The 24,197-nt window shown below is 40.0% G+C and overlaps 1 protein-coding gene across 1 annotated transcript; it reads right to left on the bottom strand.

Moving 5' to 3' along the window:
- Positions 1-14,588: 14,588 nt before the first annotated feature.
- On the bottom strand, positions 14,589-22,562 carry LOC136486493 (uncharacterized). Its single transcript, XM_066483396.1, has 10 exons — positions 22,044-22,562; positions 21,898-21,926; positions 20,209-20,292; positions 20,055-20,108; positions 16,967-17,044; positions 16,679-16,732; positions 16,310-16,369; positions 16,050-16,145; positions 15,411-15,531; positions 14,589-15,301 (listed from the first exon to the last, which is right to left on the bottom strand). Exons 1-8 carry the CDS (start codon positions 22,351-22,353, stop codon positions 16,128-16,130), a joined length of 687 nt encoding a protein of 228 aa, XP_066339493.1. The 5' UTR covers positions 22,354-22,562; the 3' UTR covers positions 14,589-15,301; positions 15,411-15,531; positions 16,050-16,127.
- Between the last annotated feature and the right edge of the window lie 1,635 nt (positions 22,563-24,197).

Raw genomic sequence — 24,197 nt, 5'->3', positions numbered from 1 at the left:
ACTGCTCACCCCTGCCACACGCCTGCATGTACCATTTGTTGAGCAAGTACATTTATGTACCCAATTCATTCAGAGCCGCAGGGTTGTACAGACTTTTGCCATATTTATAAGTCTTCCAGGTATCAACTTCTAGGTTCTGGATTGGAGCTTTGCCTGTCAATTGATCCAAGCTTAAACCAGTATCTTCAAAAAAAGCATTAAGGGCTTGAACTGACACTTCTCCAGAGTTGTCTGGTCGATAGACTTCTATGTTGGAACCATATTCATTAGCAACAACAAGATTTTGCATTGGTTGCTTCTATTGTCCGAGCTGTGGGACATCCTTCCCTGATGCTCTTTTCCTTTTCTTATCTGCATCATGTGACTTCATGAGGGAGCGGTCATAGTCTGATAGTGGCGAAGGCTTACGAAGTTCAATCATCTTTTTCTTGTGAGCATCGACCTTCTGCCTCAGCACCTCTCATGGTATGTAAAAGTACGGCTTCTCCTTAAGCTTCGCTTGACTCTTGTTTTTGATATCTATAAAAAAATCTTTTACTTTTTTGTCTTCTTCGGCTGCTATTTGCTCATCAGTCTTTTCAGAAAGTATTTCTTGAGAAATAACTGTTTTTCTCGGGGTCTTCTTTGCCGCCGGGACCTTAGACGTCTTTGTAGTGCGTCGCTGTGGAGGGGGTGGGGGTGGTGTTGGAGACCGGCGTGGAGGCGATGTGGCCGGTGTTGGTGGAGACCGGCGTGGAGGCGTTGGAGATCGTTGTGGAGGCGGTGGGGCCGGTGTAGGAGTTGGAGATCGTTGTGGAGGCGATGGGGCCGGTGTAGGAGTTGGCGATCGCCGTGGGGATGAAGGCATCTCGCCCCCCGCGACGTTGTGATGAGATGGGGAATGAATGATTAGGCTAGGCTGGGGGGAGACCCTGCTACAAAAACAAGTTGTGTGTCAATTATTTTTGAAGCCAATAGAAAATTAATGGAAAATAATATTTCATTCACTTTCATTCGTACCTAGGGTGAGGTAGGGGAAGCGGTGGCGCCCCAAGAATGATGATGAAGTGTTTGCGCCATTGAATAAATGTCTTCTCTGCTTCTCCTAGTGTCTTCTCCCCATCACCGCCTTCAATGTCAAGAGGAACATTGCTGTAACCTTTGAGCACTCTATCAACCGAGACGCTAGCATATCCAGGTTGAATAACTGACCCATGGATTCTTGGTGTCTTCGTTCGGTCTATTGGAGATACAACCCCGACAGCCACCATGATTGATGCATTATTACCATCTGGAATGTGCAGCTCACATGTTGTTAGAGGCTCGGTAATGTCATCAACAGGGAAGCGCAACCCAGCGTCGTCTTGAATAACTGGCAGCTCCGTAGAAGCACAACTGCTTTTCATCTGACCAACGGGGCTAATGGTGACTCCCGGCGTTGATTGCGATTGCATTTGACTCATTGCTAGCTGCACTTGCCTCTTGATCTCCTCCTGCATTCTTGCCTCAAGAGATTTTTCTCGTTCACGTGATTCAAGCAATGCTTGTCGTGACTCATCAACAAATTGCTCCAATGCACGGATTCGTTCTGCCTCCTCATCCTTCTTTCTCTGGCGACTTCTGTAGGTATCCTTATCTGCTGGGAATGCGTGTAGCCACGGAACCGCCCCATAGCCTCTTGTTCGACCACCGTGTTCGGGATTCTCTAGGGCATATGTCAATTCATCCTTCTCTCTGTTGGGCTTGAAAACACCACTATCAACTTCTTCCCTAGCACGAGCTAGTCTCTGTGTTGCTCTCTCAATTTTTTGACCGAAAATTAGCTTGCCAGTGTCTGGGTCTAGGCTTCCCCCAAGAGCATAGAACCAATTCTTCGCGCGTTGAGGCCAGTTCTTCTCTATTGTTTCAGGTATGATTCCATTGGCAGTAATTTCTGCTTCTAGGTTCTGCCACTTGGGAATAGCACTCCTATAACCACCTGATCCCATACGATGATGGTATTGCTTCTGTCGGGCATTCTACCGATTCCTCATCACACGTTCCTCACTGTCTTGAGATGTCTTGTATTCTACGAAGGCATCCCAATGGGACTCCAACTTGACAAATGCCTTAGCATTGAAATTCGGCATAGCATTCTTCAAGATAAACTTTTTATACAATGTCTTCTTCCAACTCTGGAACAATGTTGCCATCTTCTTCATTGTCCAATCCCTCACTAGCTCCTTCAAAGCATCATCTGCTTGTAATGTGAAATGCTGAGTGATATCTCTCAAAGCTAGGTTCTTGTCACGATCAGATACAAAACTAACATTAGGAGCGGATATCTTCTGCTTCCATTCACGAGCACTAACTGGGATCCTATCCCTTACAATGAACCCACATTGATTGACATATGTCTGAGCATGTGGTCCCAATGGTTTGCCGGTGTCGGTGTCGAATTCTGATATTATGAAACGGCCCTCTAATGGCTTTTTTGGCCCTCGGACTTTCCTACTTTTGTCGGTGGTTGATGTAGATCCAGAGATCGGCTACATGAGTAGAAACACAACGATTAACAACAAATATACGTACGCATGCATCTATAAGAGATGATAGATAATCGAATATACCTCGCCAATATTTTCTTGCGCGACAATTTGTTGATCTTCAACCACCGGCATATTCAGGATATCCTCATAATCAGCAAAGTACTGACTCGTGTCATCTACATCCATATTGGTGCCGGCGTTGATAATATCCGCCATTATGTCATCACTCAAGTTATCATCCGGAGCAGCCATTTGTATCTTCAAGATAACACATAGATAGAATTACTATGGTACATAACATAAGTACATGTGATAACACATATAGAATTACTAAATCCAATTAAATATAATAACACATAATATTTCATAAGGATAAACAATAATATGGTATAGGCTTTGAAATCGAATCAAAAACACTTTCGATCCAAAAACATGGAAATAAGTACATGTATATATATACACATAGAATGATACAATATATTTTCTCTCTCTCTCAACACATAGAAATAAGTGCATATGTCTATATCTCTAGATATGCATGTGATAACACATAGAATGTCTCTCTAGATACAATTTTCTCTCTCTCTCAACACATAAAAATAAGTACATGTATATATACATATAGAAATAATTAAGTACATATGTATGCATATAGAATCTCTCTCTAGATATAATATATATAGAGAGATAGAATATATAATTACTAAATCCAATTAAATAAATCTAACATGAAATTAGATAAACTAGTAATAGATAATACATTTTAATCTAACATATATAAAAAACTATAATAAAAAACTATCTAAAAAAATATCTAAATAAAATACTAATTAAATTTTCATACATTTAAATCTAATATATCAAAAACTATCTAAAAAATAACTAAAAAACTAACAATAAACTACTAATTAAAATTTAATACATTTTAATCTAACATACAGCCGAGACTTTGTAAAAAAAAATCTAAAAAACATGGCCGATCGAGAGCAGCAGATCAAGAGTTCGACGGAGGCCGTACGGTGGGCGCGCGGGAAGCGTCGGCGACGGAGGGTGGGGTCGGGTGCAGCGGCTGAGACGGGATGCGGTGATGCGGGCCGGGAGAATGGCGCGGCCGGGCAGGGGTAGATGACGACGGCGGCGCGGCAGAGACAAGCTCGACGACGGCGGATGGCGCGGCCGGGCGGGGCTGAGCGACGGAGGCGAGATCAAAGTTGAACAGAACAGACGTTTGATATATATATAGGCCGGGACCCTTTAGTCCCGGCTGGTAACACCAGCCGGGACTAAAGGACATTTAGTCCCGGCTGGTAAGACCAACCGGGACTAAAGGTCCAACCCTTTAGTCCCGGTTGGTCTTACCAGCCGGGACTAAATGTCCTTTAGTCCCGGCTGATGTTACCAGCCGGGACTAAAGGTATTTTTGGGCGGGCACCAAAATTGCCGCCCACCCTTTAGTCCCGGTTCTTGGTCTGGGCTGGGACTGAAGGCCTGAAAATTTTGGCAACCCGCCAGCGTAATTGGAAAGGCCTGGGATTTTGATTTTGTTTAATACTAGGTTAATCAATTAATTCCATAGCAACTTCAATACTTTGCAATATTTATTTTAAAAAATACTATTGATTAACTAATTATTTATTGTAAATAGGAAAATTTTGTAACCTAAAGTTTTAAATTTCTTTTATGAATATAGAATATAAATGTTACTAATACTAAGTATTTTGTTAATGCAAAAATATATTTATAACTTAAAATTAATAAAACTAATATTATTCAATAGGAAATTTATTATCACATTATTGTAACGTCAATGTTTCAATTTTGTCTCGGTTTTTTACCAAAATTGACAGGAAATTTTTGTTGAACCTATAAAAATAAAGAAAATGTAGTATTTTTTGTTCTACAACTTTTTCAAATAAAAAAATGGCCTATATAAGGATTGTATATATTGATGAGCTTAACAAACTTGGTATTCAAAACTTTTCAATTTGAGACAATCTAGGGTTCCGAAAACTAGTTTGTAGGCGTTGAAATTTAAAAATCACAAATTTGAACCGTCTAAACTTTCTCAAATGGAAAGTTGACCAAAACAACAATTGTAGATATTGATGAGTTTAACAAACTTGGTATTCAAAACTTTTCAATTTGAAGTCATTTATAGTTCATAATACTAGAGTCAAAGTGTTGTTTTTTTATTTGACCAAATTTGACTTGGTCAAACTTGCTCAAATGAGACACTAAATGACCTCAGATGAAAAAACTCTGAATACCAAGTTTGATCATCTCAGCAAGATCTACAATTGTTACATAGCTCATTTTCCCATTTGAGAAATTTTTATCAAACACTAGTCACAACTTATTGAATCTCATATAGACTTTCTAAAACTATGTCACACACTTGTGAAATTTGAACTACATTTTGTTCAAGCTTTCTCAAATGAAAAATGGCCTATATAAGGATTGTAGATATTGATGAGTTTAACAAACTTGGTATTCAAAACTTTTCAATTTGAGACAATCTAGGGTCCCGAAAACTAGTTTGTAGGCGTCCAAATTTAAAAATCACAAATTTGAATCGTCCAAACTTTCTCAAATGGAAAGTTGACCAAAACAACAATAGTAGATCTTTTTGAGTTTAACAAACTTGGTATTCAAAACTTTTCAATTAGAAATAATTTAGAGTTCATAATACTAGAGTCAATGTGTTGTTTTTTCATTTGACCAAATTTGACTTGGTCAAACTTGCACAAATGAGACACTAAATGACCTCAGATGAAAAAACTCTGAATACCAAGTTTGATCATCTCAGCAAGATCTACAATTTTTACATAGCTCATTTTCCCATTTGAGAAATTTTTATCAAACACTAGTCACAACTTCTTGAATCTCATATAGACTTTCTAAAACTATGTCACACTTATGAAATTTGAACTACATTTTGTTCAAGCTTTCTCAAATAAAAACATGGCCTATATAAGGATTGTAGATATTGATGAGCTTAACAAACTTGGTATTCAAAACTTTTCAATTTGAGACAATCTAGGGTCTCGAAAACTAGTTTGTAGGCGTCCAAATTTAAAAATCACAAATTTGAACCATCCAAACTTTCTCAAATGGAAAGTTGACCAAAACAACAATTGTAGATCTTTTTGAGTTTAACAAACTTGGTATTCAAAACTTTTCAATTTGAAGTCATTTAGAGTTCATAATACTAGAGTCAAAATGTTGTTTTTTTCATTTGACCAAATTTGACTTGGTCAAACTTGCTCAAATGAGACACTAAATGACCTCAGATGGAAAAACTCTGAATACCAAGTTTGATCATCTCAGAAAGATCTACAATTGTTACATAGCTAAGTTTCCCATTTGAGAATTTTTTATCAAACACTAGTCACAACTTCTTGAATCTCATAGCCTTTCTAAAACTATGTCACACACTTGTGAAATTTAAACTACATTTTATTCAAGCTTTCTCAAATGAAAAAATGGCCTATATAAGGATTGTAGATATTGATGAGCTTAACAAACTTGGTATTCAAAACTTTTCAATTTGAGACAATCTAGGGTCCCGAAAACTAGTTTGTAGGCGTCGAAATTTAAAAATCACAAATTTGAACCATCCAAACTTTCTCAAATGGAAAGTTGACCAAAACAACAATTGTAGATCTTTTTGAGTTTAACAAACTTGGTATTCAAAACTTTTCAATTTGAAGTCATTTAGAGTTCATAATACTAGAGTCAAAATGTTGTTTTTTTCATTTGACCAAATTTGACTTGGTCAAACTTGCTCAAATGAGACACTAAATGACCTCAGATGGAAAAACTCTGAATACCAAGTTTGATCATCTCAGAAAGATCTACAATTGTTACATAGCTAAGTTTCCCATTTGAGAATTTTTTATTAAACATTAGTCATAACTTCTTGAATCTCAGACTTTCTAAAACTATGTCACACACTTGTGAAATTTAAACTACATTTTATTCAAGCTTTCTCAAATGAAAAAATGGCCTATATAAGGATTGTAGATATTGATGAGCTTAACAAACTTGGTATTCAAAACTTTTCAATTTGAGACAATCTAGGGTCCCGAAAACTAGTTTGTAGGCGTCCAAATTTAAAAATCACAAATTTGAACCGTCCAAACTTTCTCAAATGGAAAGTTGACCAAAACAACAATTGTAGATCTTTTTGAGTTTAACAAACTTGGTATTCAAAACTTTTCAATTAGAAATAATTTAGAGTTCATAATACTAGAGTCAAAGTGTTGTTTTTTCATTTGACCAAATTTGACTTGGTCAAACTTGCACAAATGAGACACTAAATGACCTCAGATGAAAAAACTCTGAATACCAAGTTTGATCATCTCAGCAAGATCTACAATTGTTACATAGCTCATTTTCTCATTTGAGAAATTTTTATCAAACACTAGTCACAACTTCTTGAATCTCATATAGACTTTCTAAAACTATGTCACATACTTGTGAAATTTGAACTACATTTTGTTCAAGCTTTCTCAAATGAAAAAATGGCCTATATAAGGATTGCATATATTGATGAGCTTAACAAACTTGGTATTCAAAACTTTTCAATTTGAGACAATCTAGGGTCCCGAAAACTAGTTTGTAGGCGTCGAAATTTAAAAATCACAAATTTGAACCGTCCAAACTTTCTCAAATGGAAAGTTGACCAAAACAACAATTGTAGATCTTTCTGAGTTTAACAAACTTGGTATTCAAAACTTTTCAATTAGAAATAATTTAGAGTTCATAATACTAGAGTCAAAGTGTTGTTTTTTCATTTGACCAAATTTGACTTGGTCAAACTTGCACAAATGAGACACTAAATGACCTCAGATGAAAAAACTCTGAATACCAAGTTTGATCATCTCAGCAAGATCTACAATTGTTACATAGCTCATTTTCCCATTTGAGAAATTTTTATCAAACACTAGTCACAACTTTTTGAATCTCATATAGACTTTCTAAAACTATGTCACACACTTGTGAAATTTGAACTACATTTTGTTCAAGCTTTCTCAAATGAAAAAATGGCCTATATAAGGATTGTAGATATTGATGAGCTTAACAAACTTGGTATTCAAAAATTTTCAATTTGAGACAATCTAGGGTCCCGAAAACTAGTTTGTAGGCGTCAAAATTTAAAAATCACAAATTTGAACCATCCAAACTTTCTCAAATGGAAAGTTGACCAAAACAACAATTGTAGATATTGATGAGTTTAATAAACTTGGTATTCAAAACTTTTCAATTTGAAGTCATTTAGAGTTCATAATACTAGAGTCAAAGTGTTGTTTTTTTATTTGACCAAATTTGACTTGGTCAAACTTGCTCAAATGAGACACTAAATGACCTCAGATGAAAAACTCTGAATACCAAGTTTGATCATCTCAGCAAGATCTACAATTGTGAAGTCATAACATATTATATAATATCCGTCTCTAAAACATAATATATTAAACATGCATCGTTGTATCATGCGGGCACAACAGTGAATTTCTTCTTAACGTATGACCCTTGGTTATGATCTTGTCGTAACCATGGAGTGTCTTCATCATTTAACATTATGCTTGGATCTTTCTTCACTATGAAGGGTGGAATTCGGATATTTCTTTCGTAATCTTCTGACATGTCTGACTTGTCTTCAATTCCCACTATATTTATTTTCCCAGAAAGAATTATGTGGCGCTTTGGCTCATTGATCATTGAGTTGATGTCTTCGTTTTTTCCTCTCTTTGATTTTGTAGACATGTCTTTCACATAGAACACCTGACTCACATCGACAGCAAGGACGAATGGTTCCTCTTTGTACCCAATATTGTTGAGGTCCACTGTTGTCATTCCATACTCTTTGTCTACTGTTACCCCTCCTCCGGTCAGCTTCACCCATTGGCACCGGAACAAAGGGACTTTAAAATTAGGTGTGTAGTCTAGTTCCCATATCTCTTCTATGCGGCCATAATATGTTTGTATATTCCCATTTGGATCTGTGCCATCTATGCGAACACCACTATTTTGATTGGTGCTCCTTTTATCTTAGGCAACTGTGTAAAATATATTCCCATTTATCTCGTACCCTTGGTACGTGAGGATATGCCACGATGGCTGCCTGGCCAACAAATACAGTTGCTCATCAATATTGTCATCGCCTTGATATTCTTTTCGCAACCAACCACTGAAACTTTCCATGTGCTGACGCCTAATCCAAGCTTCAGTCTTCCCTGGAAACTTGGATCGTAAGAACTCCTTATGTATCTCGATGTACAGATGCACTAATGATGAGTTCTGAAGAACTGTGTAGTATGCTTTATTGAAATAATCGTCTTCCATGCCGATATATGTTTTCTTCCCTAAAGTTCCTTTACCACTGAGTCGCCCCTCGTGTCATGATTCGGGAATGCCAATCGGGGCAAGGTCAGGAATAAAGTCAACACAGAACTCAATGACCTCCTCTGTTCCATAGCCCTGGGCGATGCTTCCTTCAGGCTTAGAACGGACTTTCACATATTTCTTCAAGACTCCCATAAACCTCTCGAAGGGGAACATGTTATGTAAGAACACAGGTCCAAGAATACTAATCTCCTTCACCAAATGAACTAGGATGTGTGTCATGATATTAAAGAAGGATGGAGGGAACACCAACTCAAAGCTGACAAGACATTGAACCACATCATTCTATAGAGTAGCTAGTTCCACTGGATTGATTGCCTTATGAGAAATTGCATTGAGGAATGCACATAGCTTCACGGTGGCTAGACGTACATGTGGAGGTAGAATTCCTCTTAAAGCAACTGGAAGCAATTGCGTCATAAGCACGTGGCAGTCGTGGGACTTTAAGTTTAGGAATTTCTTATCTGGCACATTTATTATACCCTTTATATTGGAGGAGAATCCTGATGGGACCTTGATGCTGCTTAGACATTCGAACATGCTGTCCCTCTCTTCTTTGCTAAGCGTGTAGCTAGCAGGACTTAAGTAATGACATCCATCATCTGTCTTCTCTAGATGAAGGTTGTCTCGTTCTTTCATGCCCTGCAAGTCCTAGCGTGCTTCAAGTGAATCCTTTGGCTTCCCGTACACACCCATGAATCCTAACAGGTTCACACAAAGATTCTTTATCAGGTGCATCACGTCGATTGCGTTGCGGACCTCTAGGACTTGCCAATAGGGTAGCTCCCAAAAGATGGACTTCTTCTTCCACATGGGTGCGTGTCCCTTAGCATCTTTGGGAACAAATTCACTGCCTTGTCCCTTTCCAAATACTACTTTCACATCCTTGACCATTGCGAGTACATCTTCCCCCGTTCGGTTATGAGGCTTCTTCCGGTGGTCTGGCTTACCTTTAAAATGCTTCCCTTTCTTTCTTACTTGGTGATTCAAAGGAAGGAATCGACGATGGCCAAGGTACACGACCTTTTGACATCTTTTCAAATATATACTATCAAGGTCATCAAAACAATGTGTGCATGCATTATATCCTTTGTTTGTCTGACCTAAAAGATTACTTAAAGCAGGCCAATCATTGATTGTTACGAACAACATTGCTCGTAGGTCAAAGTGTTCTTGTTTGTACTCATCCCAGACACGTACACCTGGTTTGTTCCATAAAACTAGAAGTTCTTCAACTAATGGCTTCAGATAGACATCAATATCGTTGCCAGGTTGCCTCGGACCTTGGATGAGGATCGGTATCATAATGAACTTCCGCTTCATGCATAACCATGGAGGAAGGTTGTAGATACATAGAGTAACTGGCCAAGTGCTATGACTAGTGCTCTGCTCTCCAAAAGGATTCATACCATCTGTACTTAAGGCGAACCTTAAGTTTCTAGCCTCATTTGCAAACTCTGGAAATTCCCTATCTATCGCTCTCCACTGGGACCCATCAGCTGGGTGTCTCAGCATATTGTCTACCTTACGGTCTTCTTTATACCACCGCAACAACTTTGCATGGTCTTTATTTCTTAACAAACGTTTTAAGCGTGGTATTATAGGAGCATACCACATAACCTTGGCAGAGATTTTCTTTCTAGGACGTTATTCACCCTCGACGTCACCAGGATCATCGCGCCTGATCTTATACCGCGATGCTTTACATACCAGGCATTCATCCAAATTCTCGTATTCATTGCCATGGTAGAGGATGCAGTCATTAGGACATGCATGTATCCTCTGGATTTTTAATCCCAAAGGGCAGACAACCTTTTTTGCTTCGTACGTAGTGGTGGGCAATTCATTTGGCTTCGGAAGCATTTTCTTTATGAGGTTCAATAAATTCCCAAATGCCTTGTCGGATACACCATTCTTTGCCTTCCACTGTAGCAATTCCAGTGTTGTACCCAGCTTTTTTTGCCCCTCTTCGGCCGTCGGGTATAGCAACTTCCTATGATCCTCAAGCATGCGCTCGAACTTAACTTTCTCTTTTTCACTTTCCCATTCTTGTTGTGCATCATGAATGGCATCGCCAAGAGCATCACCGAGATCATCTTCTACCGCTACCTCTTCTTCATCTCCCCCCATTGTAGTATCATCAAAGGCACCATACTGAGCAATAATGTCATCAATGTCTAAATCTTCTCCTTCACCTTCTTCCATCATGACCCCGCTTTCTCCATGCTTAGTCCAACATACATAGTTTGACATGAAACCTGACTTAAGCAAATGTGAATGAAGACTCATTGAGCTTGAATATTCCTTTAAATTCTTACATAGAGCACATGGACAGCACATGAAACCATCCCGCTTATTTGCCTCGGCCACACCTAAGAAATAGTGCAAGCCCTCAATAAAGTCTTGGGAGCGGCGATCGGCATTGTATATCCAATGGCGTGACATAATCTGTATTACACGACAAATTATGAAAACCTTGAACATAATTAAGTATTTTATTACACAACATAAATGACACACACACGGTTGATTAATTAACTAAGTCTGGCTACAACGTAAGCAATCCCAACTATCACTAAACAAACTAAAACTATAATGCACTTCAGTAACATAATTATTTCGTGATCGTACGCAACTAAAACAGACAAATCATTCTTCTGTTGAATATCAATAAGCTTCTCATGCTGGCTCACTGCCTCATCAACAGCAGCCGCTACCTCAAGCGCACCCAAATTCTGCACGTATGTAGCATAATCTTCCTCCCAGTACCAACAATCGTATCCATTGCCCTCCCACTGAAATTAAAGCCAAAAAATATTTAGTCAAAAATATTCAAGAAAAGCATGTCAATTAGCCATAATTATAAAATGCGTAAGAAACTCACATCGTGATCCGGGCACTTGTAGAAAACACGACCCTTGTTGGGTCCCTGTCTCTTGACTCGGTACTCTATCACAATCTTCTACTTACACTTGCCGCAGATAATGAGAGGGAGTTCTGGCCTCAGTCGTTTCACAACCGAACGAGAGGCCGATGATCCGGTACCAGTTGTCATCTACTTTCTATACTTATTTTTGCAAACTAGTGTAAATTTCATATTTTCTAAAATGATATATTTAAACAAAACTAGTACGGATTTCACATGTTTCAATAAATAACCATTCGTACTAGTTGACCTTGCTTACGTGATCATCTCGGCCAGTATTTCTCCACCGGACGGCTCCGTACTTGGCCAAGGAAGAGCTCCGATTCTATGAGAAAGGGAACACGGTCTTCCACGACCGTTGCCGCTCTCCCTCGTAGCATCAAAGTTCCTCCTTGACGTCCGTTACCGCTCGGCAGAGAACATGTTGGCCGAACTGAACACGGTCCGCAAGTTCAACTAGTACAGATTTTCTATAATTTTCTAACTATTTACTAAGTTTTTCATTTCATGGAAAATTTAATTCTAAAAAAGGCATGATTTCTAAGTAGTTCATTTCATGGAAAAAATAATTCTAAGTGACCTGCTCGATATCGGCGAGCTCGTGGACGTTTAGGTTGCCGAGGATAGTAACATTTGTAGATGACATTTGTAGGTCTGAAGTTATCAAATATCCATCAAATTATAGCTCAAAAACATGTTTCAATAAATAACCATCCGTACTAGTTGACCTTGCTTACGTGATCAACTCGGCGAGCATTTCTCCACCGGACGGCACCGTACTTGGTCAAGGAAGAGCTCCGATTCTACGAGAAAGGGAACACGGTCTTCCACGACCGTTGCCGCTCTCCCTCGTAGAATCAAAGCTCCTCCTTGACGTCCGTTACCGCTCGGCAGAGAACATGCTCGCCGACCTGAACACGGTCCGCAAGTTCAACTAGTACGGATTTTCTACAATTTTCTAACTATTTTCTAAGTTTTTCATTTCATGGAAAATTTAATTCTAAAAAATAAAAGGCATGATTTCTAAGTATTTCATTTCATGGAAAAAATAATTCTAAGTGACCTGCTCGATATCGGCGAGCTCGTGGGCGTTTAGGTTGCCGAGGATAGTAACATTTGTAGACGACATTTATAGGTCTGAAGTTATCAAATATCCATCAAATTATAGCTCAAAACATGTTTCAATAAATAACCATCCTTACTAGTTGACCTTGCTTACGTGATTATCTCGGCGAGCATTTCTCCACCGGACGGCACCGTACTTGCCAAGGAAGAGCTCCGATTCTACGAGAAAGGGAACACGGTCTTCCACGACCGTTGCCGCTCTCCCTCGTAGAATCAAAGCTCCTCCTTGACGTCCGTTACCGCTCGGCAGAGAACATGCTTGCCGAGCTGAACACGGTCCGCAAGTTCAACTAGTACGGATTTTCTATAATTTTCTGACAATTTTCTAAGTTTTTCATTTCATGGAAAAATTAATTCTAAGATCACGTAAGCCACCGGGGACGAGGATGGCGCGTGCTCCAGCGAGGACGAGCGAGGCGTGATTTTGATGAACTAATTTAACTTTTGTTTATCCGAACATATATGCAAATCATCATGTGATTTTGAGCTAAAAATGACATATAAAATCATAATAAAGTCCAACATATAAAGTTACACATGCATCTACATCGCAAAATGAGATAAGCTACTGATAAAACATAAGAGGATTAAGTTTGTTACCTCCAAAATCGAAGAGCAACACCAATGGAGGAGGAGAGAGCAAGAACAACAGCAAGCTGAAGAACAGAGGCGGTGAGTTTGAATGGAATGGCTCGGGCTCGGGGAGGAAGAAATGAGCTGAATTATAGGCCGGGATAATTAGTCCCGGTTAGGGGTCCAAACCGGGACTAAAGATTAATCTTTATTCCCGGGGTATCACCTAAACCGGGACTAAAAGCTTTAGTCCCGGTTGGTATTACCAACCGGGACTAAAGGTAAACCTTTAGTCCCGGTTGGTAATACCAGCCGGGACTAAAGATCCCTACCCCGCGGACGACCGTTGGGCAGGGACCTTTAGTCCCCGGGGGCAAAAACTGCCGAGGCTAATGCTAATTTGGGACATCGTTCTAAAGTCTGTTCTCTAGTAGTGTTCTGATAGTTAGATTTGTTCCCAGTTTCAAATGCGTATTGACAGTTGAGTGGTGGAGATGGACCTGAGTGCAAGGCACAACTTAAGCTAAGAACTGGACATGCAAAATACACTCCACGAGTCAGCACATGCACACTCATGAAACTAGAAGTACACTGTGGCAAGGGACGACGAAATCTGATAGCTAGAGGGTACATGGTGGCTGGCATCTTTTTAATCTTTCAACGAACTACAGATTAATTTGTTCAAAAATAAATTTAGAGGTTAGAATATTTTTTTTTTGGAATTGTAAATATTACGGATGCAATATAATCTGTTGTGCGATCCGTGTGTTTTTAGTATAAAAGTTTTGTTGTCCCGTAGCAACGCACGGGCACCCTATCTAGTAATTAAAAAAGATTCTAGTAATGTCTCGACACGGTAACTAATCTATCTGAGGAAATCAAATCTTGCCAACCAAACATTTGGCTTTGACGCCAAAGAATTTTCATCCAACAGCTCAAACACTTTATAAATTGAAAGATACTGACATACAACTGAATTTACGTGTAAGATCATACTTTGTAGACAAGCGAATGTAGTTGAAACGTCCTACCTACCAGAGGATAACAAGGATCTGTGCATTAGAATCCTGTAGTATATTTGCTAATCCATTTCCTAAAAAAACTCATTGTTAATAGAAACTCTATACTGAATAGCGACAAGCAGTACACAACTGACAGACTCATCTAACAAAATTTGTTGTTCTAACAAAAGCTCACTCGAAAAGAAATCTACATGGCCAAAAGATTTCGAGACGAACCTGAAAACAAACATTGCATTTGCTACACAAACATTGCTTGCTCCTGCTAAGAAAAAAATAAAAACAAATCATTGTTACTAACCCTTAACAACAAAATTGGTTTTACACTGTATCCCATGTTAGTGCTGAATTTTTTGACTCATTGTAATGAGAATATGAGAGTAATGTCATAGCCCAGTGTTCAAAGTGTTCTTGTAGGGGCTCTAGTGCAAGGGACACCTGAGAAAATGACACTCATGGTTTGTTAATGATTTGTTTCTGATGATACTCATGGTGACTGCTATGAAATTCAATCCTTCGATGGTGGCAACTATTCAATTACTGGTCTTTATAGAGATTGTAGGCAAAAATTAAAAAGAAGATATCCGAACAAAATGAAGTGCTCGAACGTGGACCCAGAAGCCTTACCAACCAGCAAGAAAATCTAAAAGCTCCAGATGATTTTCAATATACTACATGCAACAATATGTTTCATCAGCCTTCTGCCTAAGCAAAATGCACCAGCAGTAAACCAGATCTTTCCTTACCTGTAACCACAGAGGTAATAATCAGGCCTACACCCGATAAAAAAACCAGTTAAACACATCGTTAAATTTTTAAAAGGTCATGAAGAAGATTAAAGGAGAGCTAACGTACTCCCCAACCCAAGGAAGGCAGATTCTGGACGGCCTGCTCTTGATTTGGTTCTACTTCTCCATCACTAAACATCAACACTCTCAACAAAGAGATATTTTTCTCGACCTCGCTCTTCCAGAGCCTAATAAGAAGGTGAATACCAATCAGACTGCAAGTAGTATTATAATAAATCACTTCGCTTTGAGGAGCATAGAACAAGGATAATAATCAATGGCATGCTGACATCACGATAGAGGTAATATAAACAAACATACTATTGCACTTGACTCCTTGTATTATACTATTGCACGGTAGAGGTGGCTTTATATTAAGAAGACAGAGGAATGTGAAACGGTCTAGGCAAGGACTTGAACTTGGGGATGCTCACACCCTTAACAAACTGATCTAGACTCACCATCCTAATGGTGGAACATTTATTAGACAACCAGGATATGAAGTCGCAACTACCTATAATTGCTTCTCAATCTCATGATTCAGTTTCAATTTAGCGAAATAAACCCCATCACAGGTAGATTTTTTTGAATAATTTCCACATCCACTATACTAAGCCAGTTAATTCCTTAAAGAATCTGAAATGCGATAAAAAATTATCATTCAGATCACGATAGAACTTTAACAAATAGAGGATTTTGTGCTCACCTTTATTTGGCTCAGTGCAGACAGCTTCAGGCCAGTCATATCCATAACCTTCAAGCAGGTATTAATCTGTCTCCCGAACTACTTTGATGCAGCTGGCTATAAAGAACACAGAATATATTTAATCTCTTTTCCCTAATTTGGTACCATTAATCATCAATAAAAAAACTCGACTGGTGGGGGAAGAACCACCCCCATGGCATTATAATTAAGAAGGGACCATATGACCACGGTTGAGAAAACCCCCATAAGAAAGCACTTACCAGGACAACACGATCTCGATATTCATTCATCTGTATGTGTGACTGCACATAATAGTTCACCTAAGAAAAATTGGGTGAGATAATTTAGAGAGCTCTTATTTCTTTGGAAAAATAGTCTGCCATATCCATTATATATCTTGATATTGATATTGATCCTACAAATCGAGACAAAGTTGTGTATCCTTTATTCAGCTTATCCTTTATTACATAGTAAACTTAGTCAAAATAAAGGTTTTCTTGATTGACAGACATACTGCAAACAAAATCAAGATATATATGAAACTGACTCAGATATGATATTGAATGTCTTGCTATTCTTTCAAATTAAATCAACAGCTTTAATTCTTTTTCCAAGGACAGTTAACCTACCGAGGCCTTGTCAAAAGTACTAAGACCCACACCAAATGCATAAACAGGTTGTCCCTACAAAAAAAAGGAGAGGAGCACAAATTAAAGCATATAATAAAAAATCCTTCTCACTACAGAGGAAACAAAGTAGCAAACTGTTGAGAAATGAATAGATCACTTTTGCAATCATGTCAGGGCAAAAATAGAATATTCCAATGGATGGAGAAAAAGAGATTAGTAAAAGCATATATCATATCAATAACATTGTTAACAATGCTAACATGAGAAATATGAGTCTGATCACTGTACCTGCTTGGAGTACCCTGTCAATCCAACAAGTAGCGTGTCTCGAATGGCTCTATATAAATCAGATGGCAGAATGGGTTTCTGTATCAAAAACAAATTGTAATGCTAGTCAGAAGAATACCATATGTTAAATCATAAAAAAGGGCCGCATATATTGGTATTAGCATTTAGTTCATGATGCAAATGAAACAACAACAACAACAACAAAGCCTTTAAATCCCAAACAAGTTGGGGTATGCTAGAGTTGAAACCCAGCAGAAGCAATCATGGTTCAGGCATGTGAATAGCTGTTTTCCATGCACTCCTATCTAAGGCTAAGTCTTTGGGTATATTCCATCCTTTCAAGTCTCCTTTTATTGCCTCTACCCAAGTCAATTTCGGTCTTCCTCTGCCTCTCTTCACATTACTATCCTGGCTTAGGATTCCACTACGCACCGTTGCCTCTGGAGGTCTCTATTGGACTTGTCCAAACCATCTCAACCGGTGTTGGACAAGCTTTTTCTTCAATTGGTGCTACCCCTAATCTATCACGTATATCATCGGTCCGAACTCGATCCCTTCTTGTATGACCGCAAATCCAACGCGACATACGCATTTCCGCGACACTTATCTGTTGAACATGTTGTCTTTTCGTAGGCCAACATTCTGCACCATACAACATAGCAGGTCTAATCGTCGTCCTATAAAACTTGCCTTTTAACTTCTGTGGTACCCTTTTGTCACATAGGACACCAGATGCTTGGCGCCACTTCATCCACCCTGCTTTGATTCTATGGCTAACATCTTCATCAATATCCCCGTCTCTCTGTAGCATTGATCCTAAATATCGAAAGGTATCCTTCCTAGGCACTACTTGATCTTCCAAACTAATATCTTCCTCCTCCCGAGTAGTAGTGCCGAAGTCACATCTCATATACTCAGCTTTAGTTCTACTGAGTCTAAAACCTTTGGACTCCAAAGTCTCCCGCCATAACTCCAGTTTCTGATTCACTCCAGTCCGACTTTCATCAACTAGCACTACATCGTTCGCAAAAAGCATACACCAAGGGATGTCCCCTTGTATGTCCCTTGCGATCTCATCCATCACTAAGGTAAACAGATAAGGGCTCAAAGCTGACCCTTGATGTAGTCCTATCCTAATCGGGAAGTCATCCGTGTCTCCATTACTTGTTCGAACACTAGTCACAACATTGTTGTACATGTCCTTAATGAGCCCGACGTACTTCGTTGGGACTTTATATTTGTCCAAAGCCCACCACATAATATTCCTTGGTATTTATCATAAGCCTTCTCCAAGTCAATAAAAACCATGTGTAGGTCCTTCTTCTTCTCCCTATACTGCTCCATAACTTGTCTTATTAAGAAAATGGGTTCCATGGTTGACCTTCCGGGCATGAAACCAAATTGGTTCATAGAGACCCGCGTTATTGCTCTCAAGCGATGCTCGATAACTCTCTCCCATAGCTTCATAGTATGGCTCATCAACTTAATTCCCCGGTAATTGGTACAACTTTGAATATCCCCTTTATTCTTGTAGATCGGTACCAATATGCTTCTCCTCCACTCGTCAGGCATCTTGTTCGATCGAAAAATATGGTTAAACAGCTTGGTTAGCCATACTATAGCTATGTCCCCAAGGCATCTCCACACCTCGATTGGGATACAATTCGGTCCCATCGCCTTACCTCCTTTCATCCTTTTCAACGCCTCTCTGACCTCAGATTCTTGGATTCTCCGTACAAAGCGCCTATTGGTGTCATCAAAAGAGTCATCCAACTGAAAGGTTGTGTCCATATTCTCATCATTGAACAATTTATCAAAATACTCTTGCCATCGATATCGGATCTCATCCTCCTTCACCAAGAGATGCTCCCTTTCATCCTTAATGCACTTAACTTGGTTGAAGTCCCTTGTCTTTCTCTCACGAACCCTAGCCATCCTATAAATGTCCTTCTCTCCTTCCTTCGTACTCAAATGTTGGTAAAGATCCTCGTACGCTCTACCCTTTGCCACACTTATGGCTCGCTTTGCAGTCTTCTTTGCCACCTTGTACTTCTCTATGTTGTCCACACTCCTGTCATGGTACAAGCGTCTATAGCATTCTTTCTTCTCCTTAATAGCCCTTTGGACTTCCTTGTTCCACCACCAAGTATCTTTAGCCCCGCCTCCACTTCCTTTGGTTACTCCACACACCTCTGAGGCCACCTTCCGAATGTTGGTTGCCATCTTCTCCCACATGTTGTTTATGTCCTCTTCTTCCTTCCAAGAGCCTTCTTTGATAACCCTTTTCCTGAATACCTCTGACGTCTCCCCTTTCAGCTTCCACCACTTTGTTCTTTCAATCTTAACTTGTTTATCGCTACGGGCACGCACCTGAAAATGAAAGTCTGCCACCAAAAGCTTATGTTGAGAAACAACACACTCCCCTAGTATCACCTTGCAACCCAAGCATTCTCGTTTGTCCTTTCTTCTTGCGAGGACAAAGTCAATCTGGCTAGAGTATTGTCCGCTACTGAAGGTCACTAGATGAGATTCTCTCTTTCTACACAAAGTGTTGGCTATCATCAGGTCAAAAGCTACTGCGAAGTCCAGAACTTTCTCCCCCTCCTGATTCCTACTACCATACCCAAAACCTCCATGAACTGCCTCGAAACCTGCGCTTGTAGTACCTACATGTCCATTAAGATTTCCTCCTATAAAAAGCTTCTCACTACTAGGTACAACTCTAATTAGGGCATCTAAGTCTTTCCAGAACTGTCTCTTAGCACTCTCGTCGAGGCCTACTTGGGGGGACATACGCACTAATTACGTTCAAGACCATATCACCAATGACAAGCTTGACTAAGATAATCATATCTTCTTGCCTTCTCACTCCCACCACACTATTCTTGAGGCTCTTATCAATCAAAACTCCTACTCAATATTTCAAAAAAAAAACCTGCTACCAATGTAAAGAATATGCAGGGAAAAGTGAAGATATGCGATCACTACAAAACATATCCCAAGTCATTTGTTGGCATTCTGGCAATCCAATCTACTTTTCTTTTTCAAAAGAAAAAAAAAGACTTTGTACACTAAAAAAGCTACTTACAGCTAACACGCTGTCAATCTCATTTGGTACTCTCCAGTTTAAGCAATCCATTAGCTGCAGCAAACAATTAGATATCTCATCAGTTATTCCCAAGGGAAACCTCTCAACCTGAATGTAGATTGTAGATCACGCAAAAGGAGGTCCGGTGACTTACCATTTTATGAGCTTTAGGGGCACTCCATTCTCTAGCCTTCAGAAAACGCACCAAAGTCCCTCTCAGATTTCCTTGATGCACATTCTGCAAACATATTTAACCATTCTTTTTGGTCATATTATTTGTTTTTTAAAAATATAATATCAAGTGTCAACAGAAAAAATGCTGTCTACTGATGAAAAGAACAAGATCAATAGTAAAAAATAAAACTAAACAACAAATTGCAATAGACATGTGGTGAAAAATACATAAGCTAACAGAATGCAGCACCACAGTCTTGTGATGCCAGCAGGTTGACATAAAAAAGAAAGAAAAACATTGTTTCTTAGTGGGGCATATTGTGATTCCAGAGTGGTTGCACAACCACACACGTCCTCAGTCCTGAGATCAACCATGCTCTCTGTCACACTAATCATGAGTCATGACAAGGACTTAAGGACCAAATAAAAGTCCGAATCTGCAATTGAAACGTCTCCACCAGGAACAGTCCAGGCCACAGATGTTCAGGAACACGTCAACATCCAGGTCCACCTTCATCAGCACACGTCCAAATCAAACAATAGAAATTTCTTCGGCGATTGATTCGTGCTAGGTGAGATCCACACAGTGTGTGCACCATCCAACTACAAGCTTGGACAGAGTCCTCCCATGGGTTAAAGGACTAATTCAGCATGCAACACACCTAATCAATACTTTATATAATCTTGGGAGTACCTGACCCTAAAATATTTCTAGCATGCTAACACATGCTTAGAAAGTAGGAAGTCTAGACGGCCTCCTAGCCGGCAGCCAAGACCGAAATTAGTTGCGAGTCAAACAAGAAGAAAAGGAGTATTTGGGCTCCAAATGGAGCACTGGGAACAGTAGACGGCACCGACACCACAACTTTTGTACCAAAAATTGTAGTCAGGACCCAACCAGAGGTACTACTTTCATTTATATACCTCGTGACATATCGAAACAAATATCTCCGTATGCAACCCAAACAAGAGGAAAAGTTCATTTTCGAAATCGTAAAGGTGTTTCTGAAAGCACCAAATTGATTGTTGCAAAAACACTCTAACACAGAACAAGTTTAAGCTTTACGGCAACAAAAAGATGCTCTGTAGAGCACCAAGTTGAGAACTCAAAATCACTTCAATCCACAAGAAAGTCGAGTGGGGAAAAGACCAAAATTCTATCTCTGCCGAAGACTCGAAATAAATGAGCACTAACAAAAAGCATTCTTGAGCTCAAGCCATAAAATGGGCTTCTCTCATGAAAAGAATCAAAATGAGTCGAAGACCCAAATTTAGTGTACACCGGACCAAATAACAGAAAGATGTAGCGGGAGCAGGAAATAAGAGAAATTAAAGCACGCAAAATTTTCAATTTGATGGAAATTCCAACAGGATCGACAGTAAAAGGTCAGCGAAATTGAGCTCTGGACATAATCAAATTCAAAGATCTAAGCCCTACGCAGCTAACAGGACAACAGACTAACTCGCAGTTCTTCAGATTTTTTTTAATGAAGAAGTGCTCGGGAGCACCTAAATCCGCAAAAATGCGAGAACTAAAGCAAAACTCGACTTCGAAACACGCGCAAAATCTGTAGGGGTTTTCGTTCAGAAAGCAACCAGAACCAAATCAGTCACAAAACGGCAGAGATCCATCTGGAACAGACGAACAGCGAGTGGAGCAGATCGACACCTGGAATGTAGTCTTGAGCGGCTCCTCCACTGCAAGAAAGAAATTTCCGCAGTTCAGTGGCCAAGAAACCCGAGCCAGAGAAAAAAAAAGATGGATCTTTTCCTAGTTCTTTGCAAAGAAGACTAGCACAAGAACAAAGGACTCACGCTGCTCCATGAGCGCAGAGAACTGCTTGATGGCCTCCTCGGAGGTGGCCGTCATTGCCGGCAGCCGAAGACTTGGGGTCAAAAGCCGGGTCTTTTCTGCCTTTTCCAGCTCCCCGTTCCTCTCCTCAACTAATTTGTGGTCCGGTGCTGGCCTGCGTGTAGCCGTGCAGCCTACCTCCGTGCTCTGGTCGACAGACAGACGATGGTCGGCGCCGGAGGTGCTCGCTATTCCCGTCCCTCGACCTCGGCCTCCACGTCCGTCATGAACGTCGGGCCCGGGGGTGCTGCCGTTGCTAGATCGAGGCCGCATTCGCGGTCACGTCGCTCCCCGTCGCAGTCGCCGAGACCCCGTGCCCCAGGTGCGGGCGTGCGCCCGTGCCCTCGCGCGCGCGAGAGAGATGGAGAGCTAGGTCGTCGAGGAGCGATGCATGGAGCCACCGAGAAGGCTAGACGGGAGTTCCCCAGCTCTACGCGGCCGCCGGCGGCGCGCCCAGATGCGGGCGGGCGTGGGCGACGATGGTGCGCGTGCGGCGGCAGCGCGGCCTACTGCGGGCGGGCACTAGGAGGGGGGGGGGGGGGCGGGCCAGAGATATGTCGGGGCGAGGGTTGGGGGACTCGCGGGATCGCACGCTTGGAGGAGGTCCCACCTGCCGGCGGCCCGGGATCGTAGGCGTGGGCAGACGGACGAACCAAAACAAATGTCGCACGAAAAAAATGTCCACGCTTTGTTCTTTTTAGTTGTAGGAGATTCTTGTTGGAACGGATAAATCAATTTTTGTCACCATCACTATTTATGTGTAAATGTTGTTTTTTAACTTTAGGCAGCAAGCAGACTGTCATTTCAACAACCTCTTAGCTTGGATTGTTCTGAAGATTAAAGAGGATGCAAGGCACTCAATTCTATACCATCTCTTTGATTGCCTCCCTAAATCCAAGTTGGTTTTAACAAATTCGGAAACTATGAATACTGCATATTGTTCTGGCATATTTCATCTGAAAAACAAAATAATTAAAACTAACATCCAGAGAATTTCCAGTTAAATTTTTTAGAGATGTTTTGTTTTTAGAATGAGCAAGTCCGAAAAGGTGGAATCAGGCTATCAGTGACTATCTGTTAACTAAGATGGTTTTTTTTCCTTGGGTTGCCCAGAATTTTTGCAATTTTACAGGATGAATCAATGGTTGCCATTCATACAGTGATGCTTGATGCTTAGCACAACCAGCTGCCAAAGCAACTATGAAAAAAATAATCGAATGTAGAATAAGTTCTTGTGCTCAATAAATTTTGCAGCTTGCTGGTATATCAGTAACGGCCACATGTGAATATGCTAGGATGGATGCTTGGTTTGGATGGCACGATGATGACTTCGCCGACATTTGCGATATTTTGTTCCCATTTTCTTAAGTATTATTGAATCCTTTTGATAGTTAGATTTGTTCCCAGTTTCAAATGCGTATTGACAGTTGAGTAGTGGAGATGGACCTGAGTGCAAGGCACAACTTAAGCTAAGAACTGGACATGCAAAATACACTCCACGAGTCGGCACATGCACACTCATGAAACTAGAAGTACGCTGTGGCAAGGGACGACGAAATTTGATAGCTAGAGGGTACATGGTGGCTGGCATCTTTTTAATCTTTCAACGAACTACAGATTAATTTGTTCAAAAAGAAATTTAGAGGTTAGAATATATATTTTTTGGAATTGTAAATATTACGGATGCAATATAATCTGTTGTGCGATCCGTGTGTTTTTAGTATAAAAGTTTTGTTGTCCCGTAGCAACGCACGAGCACCCTATCTAGTAATTAAAAAAGATTCTAGTAATGTCTCGACACGGTAACTAATCTATCTGAGGAAATCAAATCTTGCCAACCAAATATTTGGCTTTGACACCAAAGAATTTTCATCCAACAGCTCAAACACTTTATAAATTGAAAGATACTGACATACAACTGAATTTACGTGTAAGATCATACTTTGTAGACAAGCGAATGTAGTTGAAACGTCCTACCTACCAGAGGATAACAAGGATCTGTGCATTAGAATCCTGTAGTATATTTGCTAATCCATTTCCGAAAAAACTCACTGTTAATAGAAACTCTACACTGAATAGCGACAAGCAGTACACAACTGACAGACTCATCTAACAAA

This window comes from Miscanthus floridulus, chromosome 10 (assembly GCF_019320115.1).
Source record: "Miscanthus floridulus cultivar M001 chromosome 10, ASM1932011v1, whole genome shotgun sequence".
In the NCBI taxonomy this organism is placed as follows: domain Eukaryota; kingdom Viridiplantae; phylum Streptophyta; class Magnoliopsida; order Poales; family Poaceae; genus Miscanthus; species Miscanthus floridulus.
The sequence above is the reverse complement of the archived record's forward strand: the minus strand, read 5'-3'. Positions and strand labels throughout refer to the sequence as shown.

Bases quoted from the DNA above. Each gene is read 5' to 3' on its own strand.
- LOC136486493 (XM_066483396.1), bottom strand. From the start codon at position 22,353: ATGCGGCCTCGATCTAGCAACGGCAGCACCCCCGGGCCCGACGTTCAT. The intron at 20,293-21,897 runs GTGTCGATCTGC...ATATGTTTGCAG, and splicing joins CGCTCAAGACTACATTCCAG to AATGTGCATCAAGGAAATCT. The intron at 16,733-16,966 runs GTACAGTGATCA...TTTTTTTTGTAG, and splicing joins TGACAGGGTACTCCAAGCAG to GGACAACCTGTTTATGCATT.